The sequence below is a fragment of the Saccopteryx bilineata genome, chromosome 3 (genome assembly GCF_036850765.1).
Source record: "Saccopteryx bilineata isolate mSacBil1 chromosome 3, mSacBil1_pri_phased_curated, whole genome shotgun sequence".
Classification (NCBI taxonomy): Eukaryota; Metazoa; Chordata; class Mammalia; order Chiroptera; family Emballonuridae; genus Saccopteryx; species Saccopteryx bilineata.
Window position 1 is genome coordinate 71,132,824 of NC_089492.1, and position 26,926 is coordinate 71,159,749.

The 26,926-nt window shown below is 39.4% G+C and overlaps 1 protein-coding gene and 1 pseudogene across 1 annotated transcript; one reads left to right on the forward strand and one right to left on the reverse strand.

The window, feature by feature from the left end:
• The first annotated feature begins 2,704 nt into the window (after nt 1-2,704).
• On the forward strand, nt 2,705-26,926 carry LY96 (lymphocyte antigen 96). The gene is made up of 5 exons (XM_066264691.1): nt 2,705-2,914; nt 6,936-7,025; nt 11,345-11,473; nt 25,234-25,286; nt 26,799-26,926. Exons 1-5 carry the CDS (start codon nt 2,803-2,805, stop codon nt 26,895-26,897), a joined length of 483 nt encoding a protein of 160 aa, XP_066120788.1. The 5' UTR covers nt 2,705-2,802; the 3' UTR covers nt 26,898-26,926.
• LOC136332453 (U6atac minor spliceosomal RNA) lies at nt 18,780-18,822 on the reverse strand (annotated as a pseudogene).

Below are 26,926 nucleotides of genomic sequence, written 5' to 3' on the forward strand. Positions count from 1 at the left end.
CAACATCTGCTGGTCAGACACTCAGGAGTGACTTAGCTAAATGGTTGTGGCTTCGGTGCACTCATGAGGTTTCAGCCAAGGTATCTGGTGCTGCTGTCATCTGAAGGCTGAGTGGGGGCAGAAGACATGTTTCCAAGGTGACTTACTCACATGGCCTACAAATCGGTGCTGGCTTTTTGGCAGTAGGCCCCCTGTTTCTCACCACCTGGCTCTCTCTTTAGGGCTATTTGCTTTCCTCAGAGCAACTGACCCAGGAGAGGGAGGCGGAAGCCACTTTGTATAATTTCCCTTGAATGTTGCACATTGTTCTTGTGCAATATTTTATTAGTTACACAGTCAGCATTATTCATTGTTGGCAAAGGCTCCACAGGATTTGCATATTGGGAAGTAATGAGCATTGGGAGTCATCTTGGAGGCTGGTGACCACAAAGTTCATCCATCAAGAGGTACACAATGTCTTTCTGTCTGTGACGTTCAATACTCAAGTTCACTAATTCACAAGGTGTTGCAAAATGGTTATTTATATTCTATTTATTAATTCTTTTTGATGCATAGCTGAAATACTTCTAAAAGTAGAGAAAAGAAGATGAGAAGGCAAGGAAAATTTGCTATGATTTGGTTATCAGTAGTTCATTTTCTGCAGAAAAGTCAAGGTAATGCTAGATTCTTTTCCTTTATTTACCAGTTTCCAAAATAGAGTTGCTTTCCTAGTATCATCTGATGGTTAATTAGACTTTAAGAAATTATGATGAACTCATAGACTTAAATATATTTAATGTATTTTCAATGCATTTCAGATAGGCTGAATAATGAAAGCTGTGAATGTTACATTACATGGCAAAGGAGATTTTATAGATGGATCTTGAGTTGAGAAGATTAGCCTGCATTATCCAAATGGTTCCAGTGTAATCACAGGGAACCTTATGAGAGAATGCAAGAGCTTAGAGGAGAAGGCTATGTGATGATGGAGTGCTGAGTTTTAAAGATGGAGAAATTGAAGGATTATAGCGCTTAAAGCTGAAAGAGGTAGAGAAATGGATTCTTCCCTTAGTTTCCAGAAGGAATCAACTCTGTCAACTTCAGCCCAGGGAAATTGATTTCAGGCTTCTAACCTCCAGAACTGCCAGAGAATGCATTTGTATTGTTTAAGCTACTGAATTTGTGGTTGTTACAGCAGCGACAGGAAAGCCATCTTTGGTCAGTGGGGCTGTCTTCAAATTGGTTATCTAGATGATAAGGGATTTCAGGCTCATCTTGTACATTGCCTGCAATCAGAAATTTCTCCTGTCTTTGTTCCTTTTAGTGGGAAATGGTATTTTGAGAACACTAGGGGCATTCATGGGGCTTTTCCTCCATGAGACCCGCCACTTTATAAATATATTTTTAAATTATGCTAAAAAATTTATCATCTTAACCAATTTTAAGCGTGCAGTTTAATACAGTTCCGTATAGTATTACCTCTAGTTAATAGTGCAACAAATCTCTAGAGTGTTTTTATCTTGCAAACCTGAAACTTAGTAGCCATTGAACAACTGCTCATGTTCTCATCCCTGTGTATTTTTTTTTTTTTTTTTCTGAAGCTGGAAATGGGGAGAGACAGTCAGACAGACTCCCGCATGCGCCTGACCGGGATTCACCCGGCACGCCCACCAGGGGCGACGCTCTGCCCACCAGGGGGGATGCTCTGCCCATCCTGGGCGTCGCCATATTGCAACCAGAGCCACTCTAGCGCCTGAGGCAGAGGCCACAGAGCCATCCCCAGCGCCCGGGCCATCTTTGCTCCAATGGAGCCTTGGCTGCGGGAGGGGAAGAGAGAGAGACAGAGAGGAAAGCGCGGCGGAGGGGTGGAGAAGCAAATGGGCGCTTCTCCTGTGTGCCCTGGCCGGGAATCGAACCCCGGTCCTCCGCACGGCTAGGCCGACGCTCTACCGCTGAGCCAACCGGCCAGGGCCCCCTGTGGATTTTTGCTTTAAAAAAAAGGGGAAAGTCGCACAGTTCTTTAATGAAACCTTTTACCAACGTATGCTTATTTTCCTCTAAACTTGTAGAATTTTAGGCGCCAACTCCATGCCATTGCAATCCCAAGCTATATCCTACCTATAATGATTTCAAAGCAGCAAAGAATTTAAAGGTTTTTCTAGACTAGAGTAAGTTTTGAAATGAAATACATGCCACACATAAAATAATGACCATTTTATTATCAGGGCTCAGAATACTTCCTGGAGCTGCAGTTTGCATAAGGAAGTGCATTCTCAAGCCTGGCAGGGCCCCAGCCCACAGTGCAGAACTTCAGCTAGTGTCCCGACTAAGGTCTCGCCCAGCCAGGCTCTGCCCCATGGCCGAACCTGTTGCTGAGCAGAACTACTTTGCATTGAATATTCAGTTCATATCTCTATGCCCAGCACTCTGGGCCATGAGAAATTGTCTAAAGAGCCTGAGCGGGTGCATAGCAATGCAGATGGAAAAGGGGGGGCCGTTTGTTGGAATCCTAAAGGAGACCTACAGACTGGCTTTGCTACTGTTGCCTGAAAGATACCTTGCTTTGTTTTTAAAGCTCTGTGCTCTCATTTGTGTCAAGTGTTGGAAAAGAGTACATTCTGAATCATTTTATTCTCTCCTTTTGCAAGAAGTGCTCAAATATTTCACACACGCACGCGCACACACGAGGAAACAGTTGGATTGGAATTTAGAAATCATGTGACTGATGACTAAGTTCAATTTTCTCAACTTGCTAAAGGGGAAGAGCCTGCTGATGAGTTACTGACGCTCTTTGCATTTTTAAAGTTTTGGGTATATGAAATCATGTTCTCATTTATGCTTTTCCCCACCTTGTTTTCTTCCATATTTATGGAACCCGAGGAGCAACACTGGGTCTGCAACTCCTCTGATGTGAGTCTGTGGCGTACCTACTGTGGTAAGTGCAGCAGCGACAAGCAGTTGTCGCGTCATCTACTTCGGGGTGTGTTTTTACAAGAACCTCACTCTGCTGTGGCAGCCGGTACACAGCGGGTGTTCCAGCTGCTGCCGGCAGCAAGAGTGATGGCTGGTGACTTCCTTGTGTGGGTTATCTTGACTTTTACAGACCTCACCAGTCTCTAAACTGTTGTGCTTGACCTCCCAGTGCTTCTGTTGTTCCCTGTGGTCAGATTTCTCCATCTTAAGCTCAGTTTCAGATTCCTTCCCTTTCCGGTGTAACAGTAGGCTTCTGAGCTTCTGCCTCAGCCCCAGTACTGGTTGTTCTGGACAAGAACGGTCCTACCTGCCTCCTGGAACAGATTATTGCTCTAAGCCAGTGATTTTCAACCTGCAAGAATTTTTAAAACATACAGTATCTGACTATTTACCTAGTTAGGGGCACTGACATCTTTCCCCTTAGATTGTCAAATAGAAAAATGACAACATCCAACACAACAATAGCTTTCTGGTGTGAATGACTCAAAATTATACCTTTTTTTTGGGTCAAATTGGCAAAAAATATTTTTTGGTGTTCTGCAGAGTTTTAGTAATTAGTTTATGTGTACCATGAGATGAAAAAGGTTGAAAGTTGCTGCTCTAAGCTACACACACACACACACACACACACACACACATTTAGCACAGTGCTGGCATGTAATGTGTGCCCTATAAATGTTCAGGGTATGATTTTTGAGGACTCCTAATTGGATGTACGTGTGGTTCTGCCACTTAATAGCTTTGTGGCTTTGAGCAAAATACTGAGTCTTTCTGTGCCGTAGTTTTTTAATCTGTAAAACAGAAGTAATTTTAAAACCTATTTTACAAGAATTAGTGTGAGATAAAAATTTTACCACAGGGCCACATAGAGACAATATTGATTACTTTTTAAAAAAAATTAGCCATACCCTAAATCTATTAACTGGTTCTATCACTGCTGCTCCCTCCCACCCTCATTTTCTGAAATCACAGCTTCAGGCTTGAGCAGTTTTTCTTCGGTACTTCCCACTATGTTGTTCACCATGGGTTGGATGGTATAAGTTAAGGGTCCAATTTCATTCTTTTGCATGTGGACATCCAGGTTTCCCCAGCATCATTTGTTAAAGAAACTATTCTTTCCCCACTGTGCATACTTGGATCCTTGTTAAAGCTCACTTGACAACATATGTATGGATTTGTTTTTGAGACCTCTGTTTAGTTCCATTGATTTATATGTCTGTCTGTACTGTACCATATTGTTTTGATTACTGTTGCTTTGCAATATAGTTTGAAGTCAGAAAGTGTGACACCTCTAGATTTTTTTACCTTCTATCTCAGGATACATTTGGCTATTTGTGGTCTTTTGTACTTCCATGTGAATTTTAGAGTTTTTCTATTACTGTAAAAAATATCGTTGAGATTTTTTTTTTTCATTTTTCTGAAGCTGGAAACAGGGAGAGACAGTCAGACAGACTCCCGCATGCGCCCGACCGAGATCCACCCGGCACGCCCACCATGGGGCGACGCTCTGCCCACCAGGGGGCGATGCTCTGCCCATCCTGGGCGTCGCCATGTTGCGACCAGAGCCACTCTAGCGCCTGAGGCAGAGGCCACAGAGCCATCCCCAGCGCCCGGGCCATCTTTGCTCCAATGAGGCCTTGGCTGCGGGAGAGGAAGAGAGAGACAGAGAGGAAAGCGCGGCAGAGGGGTGGAGAAGCAAATGGGCGCTTCTCCTGTGTGCCCTGGCCGGGAATCGAACCCGGGTCCTCCGCACGCTAGGCCGATGCTCTACCGCTGAGCCAACCGGCCAGGGCATCGTTGAGATTTTGATAGAAAATGCATTGAAACTGTAGATTGCTTTGGATAATATGGACATTTAATAATATTGAGTTTTCCAGTCAATTAACACAGAATGTCTTTCTATTTGTATCTTGTTTAATTTTTTTCATCAGTGTTCTGTAATTTTCAGGATACAAGTTTTTTACATCCTTAGTTAAGTTTAATCCTAGGTATTATACACTTTTTGGTGCTATTGTAAATGGGATTATTTTTCTAATTTTCTTTTCAGATAGTTTATTGCTAGTGTATAGAAATGCAACTGATTTCTGTGTGTTGATTTTGTGTCCTGCAATTTTATTAAATTTGTTGGTTAGTTCTAATAATTTTTTTTAATGAAGACTTTAAGTTTTCTATAAAATTACGTCATCTGCAAACAGGGAAATTTTACTTTTTTCTTTCTGATTTAGATATTTTATTTATTTTTCTTGCCTAATTGATCTAGCTAGGACTTTCAATACTATTTGGAGAATGGGTGTCCTTGCCTTATTGCTGATCTTAGAGGAAAAACTTGCAGTTTTTTATCCTTTAGCTATATGGGCTTTCTATAGATGGCCTGTATAATGTTGAGGCAATTTTCTCTAATACTAGTTTGTTGAGAGTTTTTATCATGACAGGGTAGTGAATTTTGTCAAATGCTTTTTCTGCATCTATTGAAATTATCATGTAATTTTTATTTTTTATTCTATTAATATGTGTCTCACTGATAGCTTTTCATTTGTTGAACCGTCCTCGCATCAGAGAACTAAATCCCACATGGTCATGATCATTTGTAATGTATTGCTAGTATTTTGTTGATGACTTTTTACATCTATATTTACAAGGGATATTGGCCTATAGTTTTATTTTCTTGTGGCATCTTTGTCTGGCTTTGGTATCAGAGTAATTCTGGGTTTATAAAATGAGTTTGGAAGTGTTTGAAAAGGATTGGTACTAATTCTTATTTAAATGTATGGTAAAATTCGCCCTGGCCGGTTGGCTCAGCGGTAGAGCGTCGGCCTAGCGTGCGGAGGACCCGGGTTCGATTCCCGGCCAGGGCACACAGGAGAAGCGCCCATTTGCTTCTCCACCCCTCCGCCGCGCTTTCCTCTCTGTCTCTCTCTTCCCCTCCCGCAGCCAAGGCTCCATTGGAGCAAAGATGGCCCGGGCGCTGGGGATGGCTCTGTGGCCTCTGCCTCAGGCGCTAGAGTGGCTCTGGTTGCAACATGGCGACGCCCAGGATGGGCAGAGCATCACCCCCTGGTGGGCAGAGCGTCGCCCCTGGTGGGCGTGCCGGGTGGATCCCGGTCGGGCGCATGCGGGAGTCTGTCTGACTGTCTCTCCCTGTTTCCAGCTTCAGAAAAATAAAAAAAAAAAAAAAAAAAAAAAAAAAAAAAAAAAAATGTATGGTAAAATTCACGTATGGAGATATATTGTCCTGGCTTTCCTTTGTTGGAAAAACTTTCATTACTTATTCAATCTTCATGCTAGTTTTAGGTGTGTTTCAACTCTCTGTTTTTTTCAGTCCTTTGGGGATCCCCTTGGAAAGTTTTGGGTCTAGATTCATGAACAAACCTCTTCCCTCTTGAGTGAAGTTGGAGGATAGGGACTGTTTTCCTGAATTTGTTATGCCAGGCACAGGGTCTTTGTTCAGAGGGTGTCCTGAATCTCCCTACCAACTTCAGTGAGTCTGGATTTGAGTTTTCCTTTGACACAGGAAACTTTCAATTAGTTTCTTATTTCTCACCAAGGGAAGTTGTCCATGAATTGCTCTTGAATTTGAATGTTTCTGGGGAGAAGACAGGTGTCAGACCTCCTACTCTGCCATCTTCTTGATATCACTCCTATGGGGAAGGAGATAAAAAATTTTTTAGTTTATTGATTGATTAATTTGAGAGAGAGAGAGAAAGAAAACATCGATTTTGTTGGTCCACTTATTTATTCATTCATTGGTTGATTCTTGTATGTGCCCTGAGTGGAGAAAAAACCTGATTTTTGGCATATCAGGATGAGGATACTCTAACTAACTGATTTACCCCACCAGGACCTGGGGTGGGAGATATTTTTAACCACCCTCAATTTTTATCATTATATACAATTTTAATGCTAAAAATTTTGTTTGGGGGATGAATTACAGAATACTTTACTTATTGGAAATAATTTATTGACATTATCTTCATTTCATTTAGATAACATGAAATATCCTATTTTATTGACCCCTGAACCCTGTATAAAGCTGGAGGGAGCCAAAGGATTTTTGCATTTTTCCTACATTCCAAGTAAGTTCAAAGTTTTATGTTTGTAGATCAGTTAAAAGAGTTCAAGAAATATCAGTGACAAATGATTATGTTCCAAATGTATATGTATTAGTTTTCTATTGTTATGTAACGAATGACCACAATCTGTTTTTTAATTGATTTTGAGAGAGAAAGAGAGAGAGAGGGAGAGAAAGACAGAGACATTGATTTATTGTTCCACTTATTTATGGATTCATCGGTTACTTCTTAGATGTGCCCTGACCAGGGATCGAACCCATAACCTTGGCATATTGGAACGATGCTCTAACTAACTGAACTACTTGGCCAGGGTCAAATGACCACAATCTTAATATCTCAAAACAGTACACATTTATTATCTCATCGTTTTTCTATGTCAGTAGTCTGGGCATAGCTTCGCTGTGTCCGCTTCAGGATCTCCCACAAGGTTGCAGTCAAGCTGTCTGCCAGGACTGGGGTCTCTTCTGAAGGCTCAAATAGAAAAGAATCCACTTCATTTCTCATGTCACTGCTCACAGTATTCAGTTCCTGGCTAGCTTTTGGTCAGCCTCAGTTCCTTGCGATATGAGCCTTTTCAACATGGCTTCTTGCTTTATCAAAGCCAGCAAAGGTAACAAGATAGAGTCACAATCTTATGTGGCCTGATCATGGAAGTGTCACTCTATCAATATTGCTTTATCTATTCGTTAGAAGCAAGTCACTAGGCTCACACTCATGGGAAGGGCATTACATAATGGTATGAGGGTAAAAGTAGAAATAAGTTGAGACTTCTAACTATCTAATAGGTATCTCTTTTGTCGATTATTAGCTATTTAACTGATAAGTAAAGTTGAATTTTCACTAGTTAAAGATTTGTGTATGAACAAGACAGGACATTTTTTTTCTTTTAAAGATGACCTTTCTTAAAAAAAATGATGATGCTATGATAAAAAACACAATGTATTTTATTTTATGTTGTCTTGTACGTTTTCTCTCTGTGGTTTTAAATATCAGTTTAGTAAAAACTAAATTGGGTGATGGTGATAACATCGGGCTGGATCTGAGTATTTGGGAAAACACATAAAACTTTTATTGTCTCTTACCTGTCAGCTTTGTTGTGTGTAAGCCCTAGGATCCCAGAAAACTTTAGCTCTCATCATTCTCATTACCATTATTGTCTTCATCATCAATTTACATGCTAGCTTATATTTGGAGCTTATACAATACTTTACAAAGTGCTCTCATATAAGTAAGCTTAAATAAAGATTTCCCCCTGTTTTTTGTTCTCCAGTTTCTAAGAAAAGAGGTAAGAACCAGAAATAATAAAAAATAAACTTGAGCTTTAATATTTCTGAATTTAATTGTTCAACCTGCATTTGGATGCTTTGTTTCTACATTTATTTATTCATTGAAAAATGCATAGTATATTTAAAGTATTGTGATAGGTACTGTGAATTCATTGATAATAAAACATTCTCTTGACCTTCAAGAATCTTTTAGTGCAGCAGGAGGGACAGACCTGTAGGTAACATGGAAGGATAAGTGAGGTGATATTAGTGAGGCTTAGTGATAACACAAGGCAAAGAACAATCAACCTCGTTCCCTCCACTGTCTTGGCCAAGGGTAAAAGAAATAATTTTTTTCTCTCTAAATTTTTGCCTTGCTAAGGCTCTACAATTTCTTCCTCTTTTCTCAAGTTTTGTTTTCTGGTTTCTGTGGTGTGCTTTACCCCTCAATGTTTGGCAGAAGTAATTATTGACATAATGAGTAACCTAATTTTCAAGCAAACCCCTTGCTCTTACACAGAGGAAGCAAGTGGTATCCTTCTAGGCCCAAGTAATAATACAATATGGTATCATTCAGGGTTCTCTGAAAAGCAGATAGCAAGAAGGAATGAAACATATGAGATTTACTGGGAGGAAGTGCTGGTGGACAATAAAGGGAAGAGGATGCCTGAGCAGGCAAGGAGAGGGTTCCAATGGAGGTGCCGATCTGATACTTTTGAAAGGAGAGACAGAAGGAAGGAGAATCTGGTATGATGGTCATTAGACCAAAATACATCTCTGAGATCCTCTCAGCCAGGTCAACGGGGAGCAAAGATTGTCTGTCACAGTGTCTTGTGATAGGCAGAAGTAAGCTGGCTCTAGTGTCCTTGTAGTGCTCAGTCATTGGAGGAGGGACCCGCTTGGAGGTTGCATGCGATGGAGCAGCATGGGAAGGTGCAGCAAGGGCGCTGTCTGCCAGCCACCTTCCTCCCACTGGGTTCTTTGGAAGGAAAGTCTGAGTAGCTTATCTCTGTGGCCGCCACCGATACATTAATCATTCACTAAGTATGACATTTATATCACATTAGATTAATTTACTAACAAAATAATTACTCAGTTATATTTTTAATAGAGCTTTGCAATTATGACCTGAGTTTCCCTAGAATATACTAGATGTCTCTGTGTATAGTGTGGGTCACATTATAGAAAACCATATTCTTATGGTGCTATCTCGACTTCTATTCAGTAAAAGCTATGAGTATACGTTGAATCAAAGATAGGTTGGGAATGGAAATTATTTATTTTGAGACATTATAGCCTTGTGAGTAAATTATTTGTATACAATTAACTGATTGAGAAATAAAGCTGGACCATAAGCCTCCCTGAAAATTATTTTTGGTAGTTCCTGGAGTTGTCTTAGGTGAGGTAAAAAATAGTCTTTGTTGTTACCACATAACAGCCACCAGTTTCTTAGGTCTCACTCCAGCATCCACATTATTATTTCTGGCCTGCTGAGCCATGCAAGTGGTAGCTCACATTGACCATTTTTCTTGTGCCCAACATGACCACAGTGATGGCCAAGGGCAGGAAGCTTCTCAAGATGTAAACTGTTGAGATGTCAAAATAGCTCTTCCTTTTCCTGGAGTCATTGAAGATGGGGAACATGCTGTGTACCATGCAGAAATGGAAGAAGTTCCCTTGTCCTGCCTTGTCTGTGGACACCACAGTAGTACTGCTGTGTGCCTGTGTCTCAAGGGATTTCTCATGCAAAGAGCTCTTCAACTTCTGCCACATCCTGCTTTTCCACAGGGTCAGGCTAAAGTCCGTGGAGTAGACCATTGGACCGGACCACTCTTTGAAGCAGACCCTATTATGTTCTTTATACTTTACCCTGTAAGTTGAGAAGTAGCACAAATTAAGAAATTTGGTGGTCCCTTAGGCTCAAAGCCATGAAGGCCTGCATTGAGACTGTGGGAATGGGGATGAAATGAAGACCAGTAGGATTTATTGGGACTGGGAATTCCAGTGCTGATTTGCTGATGAAGATGAGGACATCAATTTAGGATCTGTAGGGTGAGGTGAGGAGCAACATTCAAAAAAAGATATTGAATGCTTATGTGAGATGGTGCTCAGGAGAAACGTTGGGATGAAAGATGATTATTTAGGAATTAGCATCCCATGTGGCACTGAAAGCTAGGGAGAGTGTGCAGGGTAAATATTGAGGACAGCTGAGGCTACAACCCTAAGAAAGAGGAGTCAATAAACTCGACTGAGAAGGAGTCAGAGAGGTTGAAGGACAACCAGAGGTGAGTGGGAGCAACGCCACCAAACGAAGGAGAGGGTTTTGAGGAAGGAACTGGCAGTTCTGTAACACATAGCCAAGTTCAAGTTAAAGAGGGAAAACCTTTCCTTTGATTATGGCTACAGTGAGTTATGGTGATCTTATTAGGAAAATATTTCTAATGAGGTAGTGGTTACAATCAATTATTTTCATCATTAAAAAGACTGTATGTCTTTTGAGTTGGGCCAATTGAGTAACTTATAAGAATTGAGCAAAATGCACTGTTCATTGGATTTTTCCATGTTAATTGGTGATAGGCATAGCATCAGGAAATAATAAATAGCTCATACACCTAATTTTTAACCTAAAGGTTTAATTTTGTTCTTCAAGAAGTCTTTCATCAAAACTACTAAAACGTGGGCATGAGTTGATTCTCATTACGTCCTTTCTTTTCTTTGAACTTCCTACCAGAACTGTAACTAGGACAGAAAATTTTAGATTTTCATTTGATAGTTTTCTCAAAAAGAAAAAGTTTTCTCTGTTTTAGGCATAGAACATAATTCATACTGTGGAATATTCTATTTGATTACAGTCTATTACTTACTGTCTCAAAACCTCCATTTTCTCATCTATGGGACAAGGATCTCAATACTCATGTTATAGAATGCTGTGATGAGTAAATAAAATAATTCTGGAAAAGCACAGAGCATATTTTAAGTATGTAATAATAAGTGTTAATTATTACTTATAAAATAATCTCTTATTTGAGGGACTAATGGGATTTTTCTCTTTTTAAGGAAGAGACATAAAAAAATTATATTTCAATCTGTATATTTCTTTCAACAAGATGGATTTGCCCATGCGCAAAGAAGTTATTTGCCGAGGATTTGATGATGATTATTCTTTTTGTAGAGTGCTAAAGGGAGGTAAGAATTTTATTTACATTATCTGAGAATTAAATAGAATATTCTAGGAGAAAGTCATGAAAATGAAACACTGAAAATGTGAAGTTCCTCTTCTGATAATCTTTTTAGTTCCATTAAGTTTTTGCATTTAGCAGTTTAAACAACATTTCACAATTATGTTACTGAGTTATTATTATTTATTGATTGTAATTTATTATGTTTACATAGATTCAAGTGTCCAATTAAATATATCTCTCTCCCCACTACCCCTAGGTTCCCCTTGATACCCCGTTTACTCCCCTCCCCCATTGCCTTTCTCCCTTCCCTTCAGGATTTGCTGTCCTACTCTCTTTATCTTTGTGTTATGTATATATCATATAATTTCACTAATCGCTTTCCCTTCTATGATCTCATCCTCTCATTTCCTTTCCCTCTGACAGCTTTTCCTCTGGTCCCTTTGATCCCTCCTCTGTCTCAATTTCATTCCTCAGTTCACATTGTTCATTAGATTCCTCATATGAGTGAGGTCATATGATATTTTTGCTTTTTTGCCTGGCTTATTTCACTTGGCATAATAGTCTCCAGGTCTATCTATGTTGTTGCAAAAGGTAAGATTTCCTTCTTTTTCATGGCTGCGTAGTATTCCATTGTGTATATGTACCACCACTTTTTTTTTGTACCACCACTTTTTAATCCACTCATCCACTGATGAACACTTGGCTGTTTCCAGTTCTTGGCTATTGTAAACAATGCTGCAATAAACATGGGGGTGCATGTCTTCTTTTGAATCAGTGATTTGGTATTCTTAGGATATATTCCTAAAAGTGGGATAGCTGGGTCAAAAGAGAGTTCCATTTTTAATTTTTTGAGGAAACTCCATACTGTTTTCCACAGAGGCTGCACAAGTCTGCATTCCCAACAGCTGTGCAGGAAGGTTCCCTTTTCTCCACACCCTCACTAGCACTTATTATGTATTGTTTTGTTAATGAGTGCAATTCTGATAGGTGTGAGGTGATATCTCATTGTGGTTTTAATTTGCATTTCTCTAATGATTAGTGATGTTGAACATTTTTTCATCTGTCTATTGGCCATCTGTATGTCCTCTATGGAGAAGTGTCTGTTCAATTCTTTGCCCATTCTTTTTTTGTTTGTTTGTTTGTTTTTTGTTGTTTTTTTAAAGGAAATTTTATTATATTATTATAATTTTTCTTGTGGGAGAGACAGAGAGAGTCAGAGAGAGGGACAGATAGGGACAGACAGACAGGAAGGGAGAGAGATGAGAAACATCAATTCTTCATTGCTGTTCCTTAGTTGTTCATTGATTGATTTCTCATATGTGCCTTGACCGGGGGGCTACAGCAGACCTAGTGAACCCTTGCTCAAGCCAGAGACCTTGGGCTCAAGTTGGTGAGCCTTGCTCAAACCAGAAGAGCTCATGCTCAAGATGGCGACCTTGGGGTCTTGAACCTGGGTCTTCCACATTCCAGTCCAAAGCTCTATCCACTGCACCATCGCCTGGTCAGGCTCTTTTGCCCATTCTTTGATTGGATTGTTTACCTTTCTAGTGTTGAGTTTTACAAGTTCTTTATAAATTTTTGTAATTAACCTCTTATCAGACGTATTGTCGAATATCTTCTCCCATTGTGTAGTTTGTCTTTTTATTTGTTCATAGTATCTTTAGCTGTGCAAAAGCTTTTAAGTTTGATGTAGTCCCATTTGTTCATCCTGTTCTTTATTTCACATGCCCATGGAGAGAAATCAGCAAATATATTGCTACAAGATGTTGGAGAGCTTACTGCTTATGTTTTCTTCCAAGATGATTATGGTTTCCTGACTTACATTTAAGTCTTTATCCATTTTGAGTTTATTTTTGTGAATGGTGTAAGTTGGTGGTCTAGTTTTCAATTTTTTGCATGTACCTGTCCAACTTTCCCAACACCATTTGTTAAACAGACTGTCCTTACTCTATTGTATGCTCTTACCTCCTTTGTCAAATATCAATTGGTCATAAAGGTGTGGGTTTATTTTGGGTTCTCTGTTCTGTTTTGTTGATCTGTATGCCTGTTCTTATGTCAGTACCAAGCTGTTTTGAATACAATGGCCTTGTAGTATAACTTGATATTAGGGAGTTTGATACCCTCCACTTTATTCTTCTTTTTCAAGATTGCTGAGGCTATTCTTGTTCTATTTTGGTTCCACATAAATTTTTGGAATATTTGTTCTATATCCTTGAAATATGCCATTTGCATTTTAATAGAAATTGTATTGAATTTATAGATTGCTTTGGGTAATATAAACATTTTAATGATGTTTATTTTTCCTATCCATGAACATAATATATGCTTCCACTTGTTTGTATCTTCCTTGATGTCTTTTATCAATGTTGAATAATTTTCAGATTAGAAGTCTTTAACCTCCTTAGTTAAATTTACTTTTAGGTATTTTATGTTTTTTGTTGCAATAGGGAAGGGGATTGTTTCCTTAATTTCTCTTTCAGACAGTTCATTGTTGGTGTATAAAAATGCCACTGATTTCTGAATATTAATTTTATATCCTGCCACCTTGCTGAATTCATTTATCAGTCTAGTAGTTTTTTGACTGAGACTTTAGGGATTTCTCTGTTCAGAATCATGTCGTCAGCAAATAATGATAGTTTTACTTCTTTTCCAATTTAGATGCCTTTTATTTCTTCTTCTTGTCTGATTGCTGTGGCTAGGACTTCCAGCACTATATTGAATAAGAGTGGTGAAAGGGGGCACCTCTGCCTTTTTCCAGATTTTAACGGGATTGCTTTTATAATTTTTGCCCATTAAGTATGATGTTGGCCATGGGTTTATCATAGATGGCCTTTATCATGCTGAGGTATGTTCCCTGTATTTCCACTTTGCTGAGAGTTTTGATCATAAATAGGTGCTGGATTTTATCAAATGTTTTTTCTGCATCTATTGATATTATCCTGTAATTTTTATCCTTCATTTTGTTTATGTGATGAATCACGTTGATTGATTTGCAAATATTGTACCAGCCTTGCCTCCCAAGAATAAATCCTACTTAATCATGATGTTTGATTATTTTCATGTATTGCTGGATCTGGTTTGCTAATATTTTGTTGAGAATTTTAGCATCTAGGTTCATCAGGGATATTGGCCTATAGTCTTCTTTCTTTGTAGTGTCTTTGCCTGGTTTTGGAATGAGGATTATGCTTGCCTCATAAAAGGAGCTTGGAAGTCTTTCCTCCTCTTGAATTTTTTGAAATAACTTGAGAAAGATAGGTGTTAGTTCTTCTTTGAATACTTGTTAAAATTTGCCTGTGAAGCCATCTGGCCCAGGACTTTTGTTTGTTGGGAGTTTTTTGATAACAGTTTCAATCTCATTTGTTGTAATCGGTCTGTTAGGTTTTCTTATTCTTCCAGATTGATTTTTGAAAGATTATATGTTTCAAGGAATTTTTTTATTTTGCCTAGGTTGTCCAATTTTTTGGCATACAGTTCTTTATAGTATTTTCTTACAATCCTTTGTATTTCTGCTGTGTCAGTTGTTACTTTTCCACTCTCATTTCCAATTTTATTTATTTGAGTCCTCTCTCTTTTTTTCTTGGTGAGTCTGGTTAAAGGTTCATCAATCTTCTTTACCTTTTCAAAAAACCAGCTCTTGGTTTAATTTATCTTCAGCATTGTTTTTTTAGCCTCTATGTCATTTATTGCCTCTCTGATCTTTATTATTTCCTTCCTTCTACTTCCTCTGCTTTACTTGCTCTTCTTTTTCTAGTTCTTTTAGATGCAGGTTTAAGTTGTCTATGTGAGCTTTTTCTTGCTTCTTAAAGTATGCCTGTAATGCTATGAACTTTCCTCTCAGGACTGCTTTTGCTGTGTCCCATAAATTTTGAATTGTTGTATGTTCATTTTCATTTGTTTCAAGGAAATTTGGGATTTCATCCTTGATCTCATTGTTAACTTATTTGTTATTTAATAACATGCTATTTAGTCTCCAAGTGTTTGAATGTTTTTTAGTTTTTCTATTGTAACTGATTTCTAGTTTCATGCCATTGTGATCAGAGAAGATGCTTGATATGATTTCAATCTTCTTAAATTTATTGAGACTCGTTTTGTGTTCTAACATGTAGTCTATCATAGAGAATGTACATGAGCACTTGAAAAGAATGTATATTCTACTGCTTTAGGGTGAAAGGTCCTGAAGATACGTATTAAATCCAGTTGATGTAGTGCAGGGGTCGGGAACCTATGGCTTGTGAGCCAGATGTGGCTCTTTTTATGGCTGCATCTGGCTTGCAGACCAATCTTTAATAAAAAATAAATAACATTAAAAATATAAAACATTCTGCCTGACCTGTGGTGGCGCAGTGGATAAAGCGTCAACCTGGAAATGCTGAGGTCGCCGGTTCGAAACCCTGGGCTTGCCTGGTCAAGGCACATATGGGAGTTGATGCTTCCAGCTCCTCCCCCCCTTCTCTCTCTCTGTCTCTCCCTCTCCTCTCTAAAATGAATAAATTAAAAAAAATAAATAAATAAAAAGAAAAAAAATATAAAACATTCTTATTTATTACAATCCATTCATTTCCTACTGCTTATGTTCATGATTGCGGGTGGCTGGAGCCAATCACAGCTGTCCTCTGGGACAACACTAAATTTTTATTGGATAATGCATAATGTACACAGGTCATTGTGAGGTCAGGAAGTAAACTTCCCTCCTTTAATCAAGTAGTCAGCTAGCTAATTGCAGAAATCCTTTTGATGAAGAAGATGGCTAAAAGAAAAAAAGATGAAGAGTATCGTACTTTTCAGCAGGAATGGACAGAGAAATTCACCTTTGTGGAGAGAGCATGTTCTGCAGTGTGTCTAATATGCAATGATAAAATTGCATCAATGAAACGGTCAAATATAAAGCAGCACTTCGACACACACCATACTACATTTGCATGGAAGTATCCAGCACGGGACAGCAGGAAGAAAGCATGTCAAGAGCTACTGTGCGGAGTGCAATCTAGTCAGCAGCAACTTCATGTTTGGACCCAACAAGGTGACTGGAATTTGGCTAGCTTTGCTGGTGCTTTAGCAATTGTGAGAAACGGAAAGCCATTCACAAATGGGGAGTATGCCAAAACATTCCTGCTTGATGTTGCCAATGAACTTTTTGATGACTTTTTGGATAAAGACAAGGTAATCAAATGAAGAAAAGACATGCCTCTGTCAGCAAGAATTGTTCATGATCGTACCATCATGATGGCAAGTTAAATTGAGGCAACACAAGTGAAGGAAATAAATGCAGCACCATTCTTTTCTCTTGCTTTGGATGAGTCAACAGACGTAAGCCATTTATCCCAGTTCAGCGTGATTGCAAGGTAGCTGTCGGTGACACACTGTGAGGAAAGTCTTGCTGTTTTGCCCATGAAAGAGAAAACAAGAGGGTAGGATTTATTTAAGTCTTTCACTGAGTTTGCTAAAAAAAAATTTTACCAGTGGATAAATTTATTTCAGTGTGTACTGATGGTGCTTTGTGCATGGTGGGGAAACACAGAGGATTCGTAGCGCTTTTTTGTCAACATGAAAAGAGACCATCCTAAACTTTCACTGCATCCTACATCAGGAGGCACTTTGTGCTCAGATATGTGGCAAGCAGGTTGGTGAGGTGGTGACACTGGCCATTTGGGCGGTCAACTTTATTGTTGCCTGAGCTTTAAATGATCGCCAGTTTAAAACACTGCTGGATGAAGTTGGGAATAATTATCCTGGTCTGCTTCTGCACAGTAATGTGCGTTGGTTGTGAATAGGGAAGGTGCTCAGCCATTCGCGGCTTGTCTGAGCGAAATCCAGACTTTTCTTGAAATGAAAAATGTCAAGCATCCTGAGTTAGCTAACACTGAATGGCTCCTGAAGATCTACTATCTCGTGGACATGACTGAACATCTGAACCAGCTTAATGTGAAAATGTAAGGCATTGGAAATACAGTCTTATCCCTTCAACAAGCAGTGTTTGCATTTGAAAACAAGCTGAAACTCTTCATCGCTGACATTGAAACAGGTCGTTTACTACACTTTGAAAAACTGGGGGAGTTTAAAGATGCATGCACAGTAACTAACCCTGCTCAACATCTTGATCTCCAGCAGCTAGTGGGCTTCTAATCTCCTGCAGTCATTCAAAGCATGCTTTGGAGAATTTTGTGAGTGCACTCGTCTTTTTAAGTTCATCACCCATCCATACAAGTATGCAATGGATAGCACTGACCTGAGTTACATTCCCGATGTTTCCATCAGAGATTTTGAGCTACAAGCTGCTGACCTGAAGGCCTCAGACATGTGGGTGAATAAGTTCAAGCCACTGAATGAAGATTTGGAAAGACTTGCATGACAGCAAGCAGAGTTGGTGAGCAAACACAAGTAGGGAGAAATGAAAAAACTTCAACCCATGGACCAGTTGATTGTCAAAGCTTGGAACAAACTTCCCGTCACATACCACACACTGCAGCGTGTAAGTATTGCTGTACTGACAATGTTTGGCTTTATGTATGCATGTGAGCAGTCTTTCTCACATCTAAAGAATGTTAAGACCAACCTACGATCACGTTTAACGGATGAAAGTCTCAACGCCTGCATGAAGCTTAACCTCACCACGTATCAACCAGACTACAAAGCCATCAACAAAACCATGCAGCACCAGAAGTTGCATTAATGGTAAGAAGTAGTTTATTTATCATTGGTTAGCAACAGCATAACAACGTTATTAAAAAGAATTCAGAGATTTATTGTTCTTTAAAAGTGTGGGTCTTACATAAAATGCACGTTTACTTGTATTTAGTGTTAAGCATATTGTATGGCTCTCACAGAATTACATTTTAAAATATGTAGCGTTCATGGCTCTCTCAGCCAAAAAGGTTCCCGACCCAGGATCTATTGTGTCCTTTAAGGCTGCTGTTTCTTTGTTAATTTTCTGTTTTGAGAATCTATCCATTGATGTTAGTGGGGTATTAAAATACCCTACTCTTATAGTATTGCTGTTGATCTCGCCCTTTTTGTCCATCAAAATCTGCTTTATATATTTAGGTGCTCCTATATTAGGCGCATAGATATTTATAATGGTTATATTTTCCTGTTGGATTGCTCTCTTTGTCATTATGTAGTGCCCTTCTTTATCCTTTACTATAGCCTTTGTTTTAAGTCTATTTTGCATGATATAAGTATTGCTATCCCAGCTTTTTTTCCCCTTTCTTTTTGTGTGTGAAATACTTTTTCCATCCCTTCACTCTCAGTATATGTGTATCTTTTGTTCTGAGGTGAGTCTCTTGTAGGCAGCATATGAACGGGTCCTGTTTTCTGTCAAGGGGAGTGCTAACCTTCTCTCCTTTCATACAACACGGGTCCTGTTTTCTTATCTATGTAGCTACCCTATGTCTTTTAATTGGAACATTTAATCTATTTACATTTAAGATTATTATTAATATGCAGTTGTTTATTGCCATTTTATTCTTTAAATCTATAATCCTCTTTTTCTCAATTTTTTTTCTTTGCTCTTTTTACAGCAGGCCCCTTAACATTTCTTGCAGTACTGATTTGTTTGTAATAAATTTCTTTAGTTTTTGGGGTTTTTTTGTCTGGGAAGCTTTTTTTTCTTCTTTAATTTAAATGATAACCTTGCTGGATAAAGAAGTCGTGGTTGTAGGCTCTTGTTTTGCATTACTTTGAATATTTTTGCCACTCCTTTCCGGCTTCAAGTGTTTCTGTTGAAAAGTCAGATGTCATTCTGTCTTTTCTATGAAGGCTCCTTTGTAGGTAATTGACTGCTTTTCTCTTGCAGCCTTTAGTATTCTTTCTTTATCTTTTTTTAATTTTTAATTTTAATTTTTATTTATTCATTTTAGAGAGGAGGGAGGGAGAGAGAGAGAGAGAGAGAGAAAGAGAGAGAAAGGGGAGAGGAGCAGAAAGCATCAACTCCCATATGTGCCTTGACCAGACAAGTGCAGGGTTTTGAACCGGCAACCTCAGTGTTCCCAGGTCAACGCTTTATCCACTGCGCCACCAGAGGTCAGGCTCTTTCTTTATCTTTTTAACTTTGGTATTTTAATTATGATGTGTCTTGGTGTAGGCCTCTTTGGGTTCCTCTTTATGGGATTCTCTGGGCTTCTTGAAGTTGTGTGACTTTTTCCTTCATCAATTTAGGAAAGTTTTCAGCTATGATTTCTTCAATCAGGTTCTCTATCCCTTGTTTGTTCTCTTCTCCTTCAGGAACTCCTATGATGTGGATGTTATTTCTCTTCATGTTGTCGCAGAGCTCTCTTAGAGTTTCCTCAGATTTTTTGAGCCTCTTTTCTTTTTGCTGCTCTTCTTCCGTGCTTTTGTTTATCTTGTCCTCTAAATCACTGATTCAGTCCTCTGCTTCATCCAGCCTGCTGTTAATTCCTTCTAGTGTAGTCTTCATTTATGATATTTTATTTGTCATTTCTGACTGATTCTTTTTTATGATCTCAATGTCCTTTTTGATCCTTGCTGTCTCTTTATTTAGGTGCTCATTATGTCCATCCATTGTTGCCCTATAATCCTTGAGCATTCTAACAATCATTATTTTAAACTTTGCACCTGTAATTTGGTTACTTACTTCCATCTTATTCTGTTATTTTTCTGGGGATTTCTCTTGTTGATTTATTTGGATTGCATTTCTCTGTCTTCCCAGATTTTCTGTGTATAGACTCCTCCTTTGGAAGTGCTGTTTGAATAGCTACCTGAGTCTAGGGGTTTAAGTTGTTTGCCTCTAGCTATCAGTTGTGTTGTTTCTAGATCTTCTCAGGTTGGCATCATCTGTTGTTTGTAATCTGCTGTGTGCTACTTGTCAGCAGCTACTCCTCTTTTTGCTGTTTGTGTTGGTGATTTCTGTGCCTGGGTAGTGTGGAAGAGGCCAACTATTCTGTAAGGATCAGCTTCCTCCTGCTTAGAGCAGTCAACAGCTCTGTACAAGCTGCAAACTCTGAAAGATTTGCTTCCACTTTTTAGCTGTTCCAGCTCCTCTTGCAGCTGCCTCGTCTTTCCAGTGTCTTTCATTGATAGACTGTAGTGTGGGCCTGTCTGGCCTCACCTAACCAACCCCTGTAGAGAGTGCAAGCTTGTTGGGTCAGGGCAGCTGAGATTGGGAATATAACGTTAGTGGGACCCTCTACTTCAGGGATCTCTTGGGCAGTAGCTCAGTACAGGGATTGTGCCCCCCTACTCCAGGGCCTACTTTCTCAGCCTCTGCTGGATACTCAAATTTTATTTCTCCCCAACAAGGTGAGCTGCAGAAAAGTCTGAATTTCCCTGAGTTCTTTCTGCTGCCTCTGACTGCTGGCTGCTTGCTGGGCCCAGCAGGGAAATCCAGGGATTAGGATGGGTAGTGGGCTTGGCTTGCTCCTTGGCCCCAGTTGTCATTCTATCCAGACTTTTTTTTACAAACCTCAGTATGGTGTTGCCACAGGAGTGTGGTGGGTGTGGCCTCTGAGATCCATAGGTGTGATTTGTCCACCCACTCCCTGGGGGCATGTCGCATTCTCAGCAGTGGAAGGTGGTAGGTTTAGCTCAGGTCTCACCAGAAACCTGAGTCACTGACCTGGCTCCTGCTTCCTCGCCTTTCGAAAGACCCTTTGTCCTGGCTGGATCTGGAGAGATTTCCGGGGATGGGGCAGCTGCCTTTCCCAAGGCTGGTGCAGGACAAAGGGAGTGCTCCTCCCATGGAAATGGCCACTTTTGCACTGGAGAATGATTCAGTGCAGTTGTTCCGGTCACTGTCACTGTATCTCTCTCTGTGCCTCCAACTTTACACTCTCCTCATGCAACTCTAGTCTTCTCAGCTCTCCCGCCCCTGTAGCCCCAGATAAGTGGCTGTGAGTGAGGTTTTCTGCATGGACCCTTTAAGGCAGAATCTGTGTCTCTGAAAGCTGATTCTTTCTAGGAAACAGAAACCCTGCTCTTTTCACCACTCAGTGCTGTCTGGTTGCCTCTTCTAGTCACTGGGGCTCTAGGCTGGGGCTCCAGGCCTGGGGTTGAGGACCCCCACCTCTCAGGGTCCCTCTCCCTGCAGTGAGAGTCCCTCTGGACGCTCCACCGTCCCTCGTTTCTCAGAACCGGGCAGCACCCACCACGTCTCTGCCCTTCCTACCAGTCTCGGTGTGGCTTCTTCTGTGATCTTTGGTTATAGAGTCCTCTTTGTTTAGTGCAAAGTTGGTTTTTCACGATGATTGTTCTTAAATTAAGTTGTAATCTAATTTGGTCCTGAGAAGTGGCAGTTGGAACGTCTGCCTACTCTGTTGCCATCTTGGAATCTCCTGTTACTGAGTTATTATTAAGATGACACTTGAATGTGTTTGAAGAGATATTAAAAATTTTTACCTGGTTCAGGTTAATATTGTACATTTACCCTTGGTGATGAGTCTCTTTTTCTAAACATTACATTTATCATTTTTCATAGAAACTCATTAATTTTACTATGCAACTACATTGGTTTCACCAGTGTCTTCACTTCTTTTACCTCCACCCTGGAATTTTTCACAGAATCATAAAATTTCAGAGTTTAAGACCTTAAGGTCACTTATTGCAAACTCATGAATTTTTTCTTAATTTTTAAACTAGTATTTTAAATAGCTTAAAAGATTATAAATATCATGTTGTCACATTATCAAAAATTAGAAAGTATAAACAATAGAGAAGTCACAGAATCATCTATCTGAAGTCATTTGGGAGTATTTACTTTTCTTATTTTAATCTATACATATTGTTTATGTAGTTGTAAACATACTTAATTGTCATTAAAGACATTAATTCTTTTGACTAGATAACCACATCCATGTGGTTCAAAAATCAGAGTGTAAACATTTCACAGGGAAAGCTCTTCCTTAGTAGGCTATGCCCTGGTTCACTCAACCATTCTCCTATTGGACATTTAGTGTCCTTCTGGGATTTGTACTAGTATAAGTACTATTATAATCCATATGTTTCTGCATATAACTTTTCTCATATTTTAGATTTGAATATTCCTATGTTTAAAAGAAGGAGTTACGGATGGCTCCCAGGGAGATTTCTAAGCTTAAATGGTTTGAGTATATTTGTGTTTTTGTTCACATAAGACCAAATTGCTTTTCTAAAGGACCATACAAATTTATTCATTGTATCACCAGCAAAGTATTAAGTGTAGTAGATTACTCTCTGTCTTGTTAACATTGGGCATTATCATTTTTAGAAAAAGAAGTTTTAAAAAAACTTTATTAGGAAAAAAACTTATACTTAATTTTTTATTAACCTTTTTTATTACTATTGAAGTTGAATGTTTTCCCATATAATTATTTACCATTAACTGTGCCTTTTCTTGTTTAAAAAAAATATTTCAGGTCATTTACATGCATATATTAAATTTAACAACATAGCATAAATTAGATAGAGATGGGGCCAAAAATGAAAAATAAGGGTAAGGAGTTAATAAAATTATAGTATATAAAAATTTATAACAGAAAAGCTTATCCTTGCTTTGACAAGTTCATCAATTTGATTATATGGTTGTACAATTGCTAGCTGTCATTAAGAAAATAATTTCTAAGTAAATCAGTGTACTTGCTGTGTGCATCTCCCAGCCAGCTGTCTGTCCCTATCACTAATATCTGCCACTCAACCACATACAAGTCATTGCAAACTGATTGCTGGTCAGTCTGGGCTCAGAATCTCCCAAACCTGAGTCAGTGTCCCAGATTTACTATCTACTAGCAGTGTGACCTTGGCTGTGTTACTTAACCTCAATCAGCCTCATTTTACTCATCTGTAAAATGGGCACAGTGAAAACTTTTTTATATGGTACCAAGGATTAAATTAGAGCATGCATGTAAAACAGTGCTCAGAGTAGGAATTCAAGAATGATGGTAGATGTGAGGGTGATCTGGCTGTGAGATCTGTCACCTCATCGATCACCAGGAATGATTTGGCTGATCTGGCTGGCTAGGCAGGTGTCCCCTTCCTTCCTCACTGCTCCACATGTGTCCCTCCTGAAGCTGCGTGCTCGGTCGAAGAGGACAACCTTCCCCAATAGAGGAGAGGACCGTTCTTCGGTCAAGGGTATATGAGTAGCTGCGCTCCCCTGCTAGAACCTCCAAACAAGTCTCAAGAATGATGGTTATTAAATAATAAATATTCATGTCGACTACTTCTTTTATTCCTGGTTTTACAGGCCTATCATTTTCATAAGTGAGGAAACTGATGCCTGAGTGTTTCAGAAACTTGCTCAAGGTTATTCGGAGGGCTAGTAACCGAGTAGCTCTGGACTCTGAAGACCTACTCTTCCACTGTACCATCTATTCTCTTTGAAAACAAATTCTCTTGATAGATTACTGTTTGTTTTTTTTTAAACAACTGTTTCACAATGATTTTACATATTCTTTATGGGATTATGTTGACATTTTATCTGAATTTTTGGAAGTTTCATTTTCTGGAGACCTAAGATGTATCAGGCTGAACCCGGCCTGCCTGCTCCTTCCTTCCTTCCATCCTTGCCTTCCCCAAACATTTGTTGAACTGAATTTGAGCAGGTCACAATTTAGGCTCTTGTGATCCAAAGTTGCATGATAGGGACTCCCTCCTCAGAAAGTCTGGGAGAGACAGTCATGGGAACAAAAACAACAACAAAATGTCAAAAAGCTAATAGAATGATATGCTATAAGTTTTAATTATTACATAGTTGTCAATTGACTGTGGCAGGACAACTCAGATAAAGGCTTCCAAGAGTATTTTATTAGAGCCTTGAGTCAGAGAGTGGGAAGGAAGGACGCTCCTGGAGAGGAAACAGCATGTGCAGACATATCTAGCCATGAGAGAGGATGGCCTATTTGGAGAGTAGTTGTTTTTGGTAGCTGGAGCAGAATGTGTTTGTGGGGAACTACTGAAGATGAGCCTAGGATAGAGTATAGGAGCAAGCACATAAGTCATGTGCAAAATTCTGGCCTGCAGCTCATTAGCAGTGGGTGGGAATGCCCCATGGCTGTCCATTTCTGAGAAAACTAATGTCCATATGGAAGGAGGGGGTGTTGGTTGGCAGGAAACTTGGGTAGAAGTCAGAGCAGCTAGGAGGGCTGAGAAAGATGGTGGCCCTGGCTTGAAGGGGAGGAGACAGAAGAGCATGCAGGGAGAAAGGACTGGTGGGACATGCTGACTGATTCCATGTGACAGGCAAAGAACCTCGTATAATCAAGGACTGCGCAAGGGTCGGTGACTGGATAGATAGAGGTGCCATTATCTGAAATGATGTGTACAAAAGAAGGGGCAGATTTTGAAAGATAATGAGTTCTAATTTGGGCATGTTGAGTTAAGGTAATTTTGGAATATTCAAATGAATATGTCCATCTGGCAGTTGACTAGATGGGCCCAGAGTTCAAGACATTTTGATTTAAGAAACATTGATGCTATGAAGAGACCCCTGAAAATTTGGGAATCAAATAAGTATCGTACATATCTACTTTTTAAATAACTTCCCTTCTTTATTATAGTATACCCTGCTATGGGAGCAGCAGTGTTAAGTATGCACATATATAACTTGGGAGGAAGCATGTTAGCACTCACTTGCTTATCACTCAGTGGGCCTTAAAAGTTGGCATCCCCTAATGCTGGTCCTGAGAAAGGCTTGTGGTGGCAGGGGAGCTACAGGAGAATCAGAGCCAGGGTATAGACTTACTGTTTCTTTGCAATTTTGTTTGAGACTGCTGCCACCTGTACCTACCAAAAAAAGGCACCTAGTGATAACCCCTAGTTTTTGTGTTTTGTTTGCAGAGACTGTGAATACAAAGGTGCCATTTTCCTACAAGGGGCTAAAGTTCTCTAAGGTATTGTCCAATAGTCATTTTGTACTTTCTTAACCCTTTTCAGTAACAGATCTGTGAAGAATGTGGATAAGCAATTTGCAACTTCTAAAAATTGTTATTCGAGATAAAGATATTTGAGTTTTCTTTTCTAATTTTATTTGGTTTTGGGTATTTTGCCATTTCTTTTTTTTCTGAAGAATATGGAAATATAAAAAAGTTACACAAAAGGAAACTCTTTTTCACTTTATGTTTTTTCTCTAACATGCATGGCTAACAGTAATGCAAATGCTCATTTTTAATTTAATTTAATTTTTTAGTGAAAGACAGAGAGAGAGAGAGGGACAGATGGGGACAGACAGACAGGAAAGAGAAAGATGAGAAGCATAAATTCTTCATTGCCATAACTTATTCATTGATTGCTTTCTCATGTGTGCCTTAACTGGGGGGCTACAGCCTAGCCAGTGACCCCTTGCTGAAGCCAGCGACCTTGGGCCCACGCCAGTGACCTTGGGCTTTAAGCCAGCGACCTTTGGGCCCAAGCTAGGTACCACAGAGTCACGTCCATGTTCCCATGCCCAAGCCAGTGACTCTGCGCTCAAGCTGATGACCTCAGGGTTTTGAACCTGGGTCCTCTGTGTCCCAGTCTGACACTCTATCCACTGCGCCACCGCCTGGTCAGGCCAAATGCTCATTATTAGTATGTTGAATGGTTTTTGGGTGAAAGCATGTACGGCCACTGGCTTGAACTCTGTGACTGCCTCCATGAATGATAACCATGTGATTTTAGATGTTTACATTAGATACCTGACAATGAAATTTTGCACATTTCACTTTTGGTGATTATTTAAAAATAGACTTTCACAATGCATATTCTTCACTGGTTTTGTTTGCAAATAATACCCAATGTTTGAAAATCTGACAGGCTATTCTCAAAAAGTTGTTAAAAAACATACTCTCACCCTGATCAGTTAGTTCAGTTGGTTAGAGCATCGCCCTGAAATGTCAAGGTTGCAGGCTTGATCCCTGGTCAGGGCACATATGGGAAGCAGTCAATGAACAACAAATGAAAGCTTCCCTCTCCCCTCCCCTCACGCTTACTCTCTTCATCTCTATAAAAATCTATCAATAAATAAGAAATTAAGCCCTGGTCGAATAGCTTGGTTGGTTAGAGCATTGTCCTGAAGTGCAGAGGTTTCCATTTCAATCCCCAGTCAGGGCACATACAGAAACAGCTCGATGTTCTTGTCTGTCTCTCTCTCCCTGCCTCTCTTTCTAAAACAAAACAAAATCAAAATTTCAAAAATCAGTAACAAAAACAAAAAACATACTCTCACAATGGTGGGGAAATAAATGGGTTTTATGCTTACTGAATTCAGACATACAAAATTTCATCCCTTTAGAAAATTGAGAAAATGATAACCAATTTAATTTGAACGATTTCTTTTTAGTAAAAAAAAAAATTCTTATAAAAATATTACAAAATAGAGTCATCTAACATTTTATATTACTTGTGTTTCTTATTCCTTGTTTTAGGGTCAATACAGACTTGTTGCAGAAGCCTTCAGTGGGGATCCTGAAGAAATGCTCTTTTGTTTGAATTTTACCCTCATATACCGCCCTGATTCCAATTAGAATAAATCTCGTCTATTTTATTTTCCAAA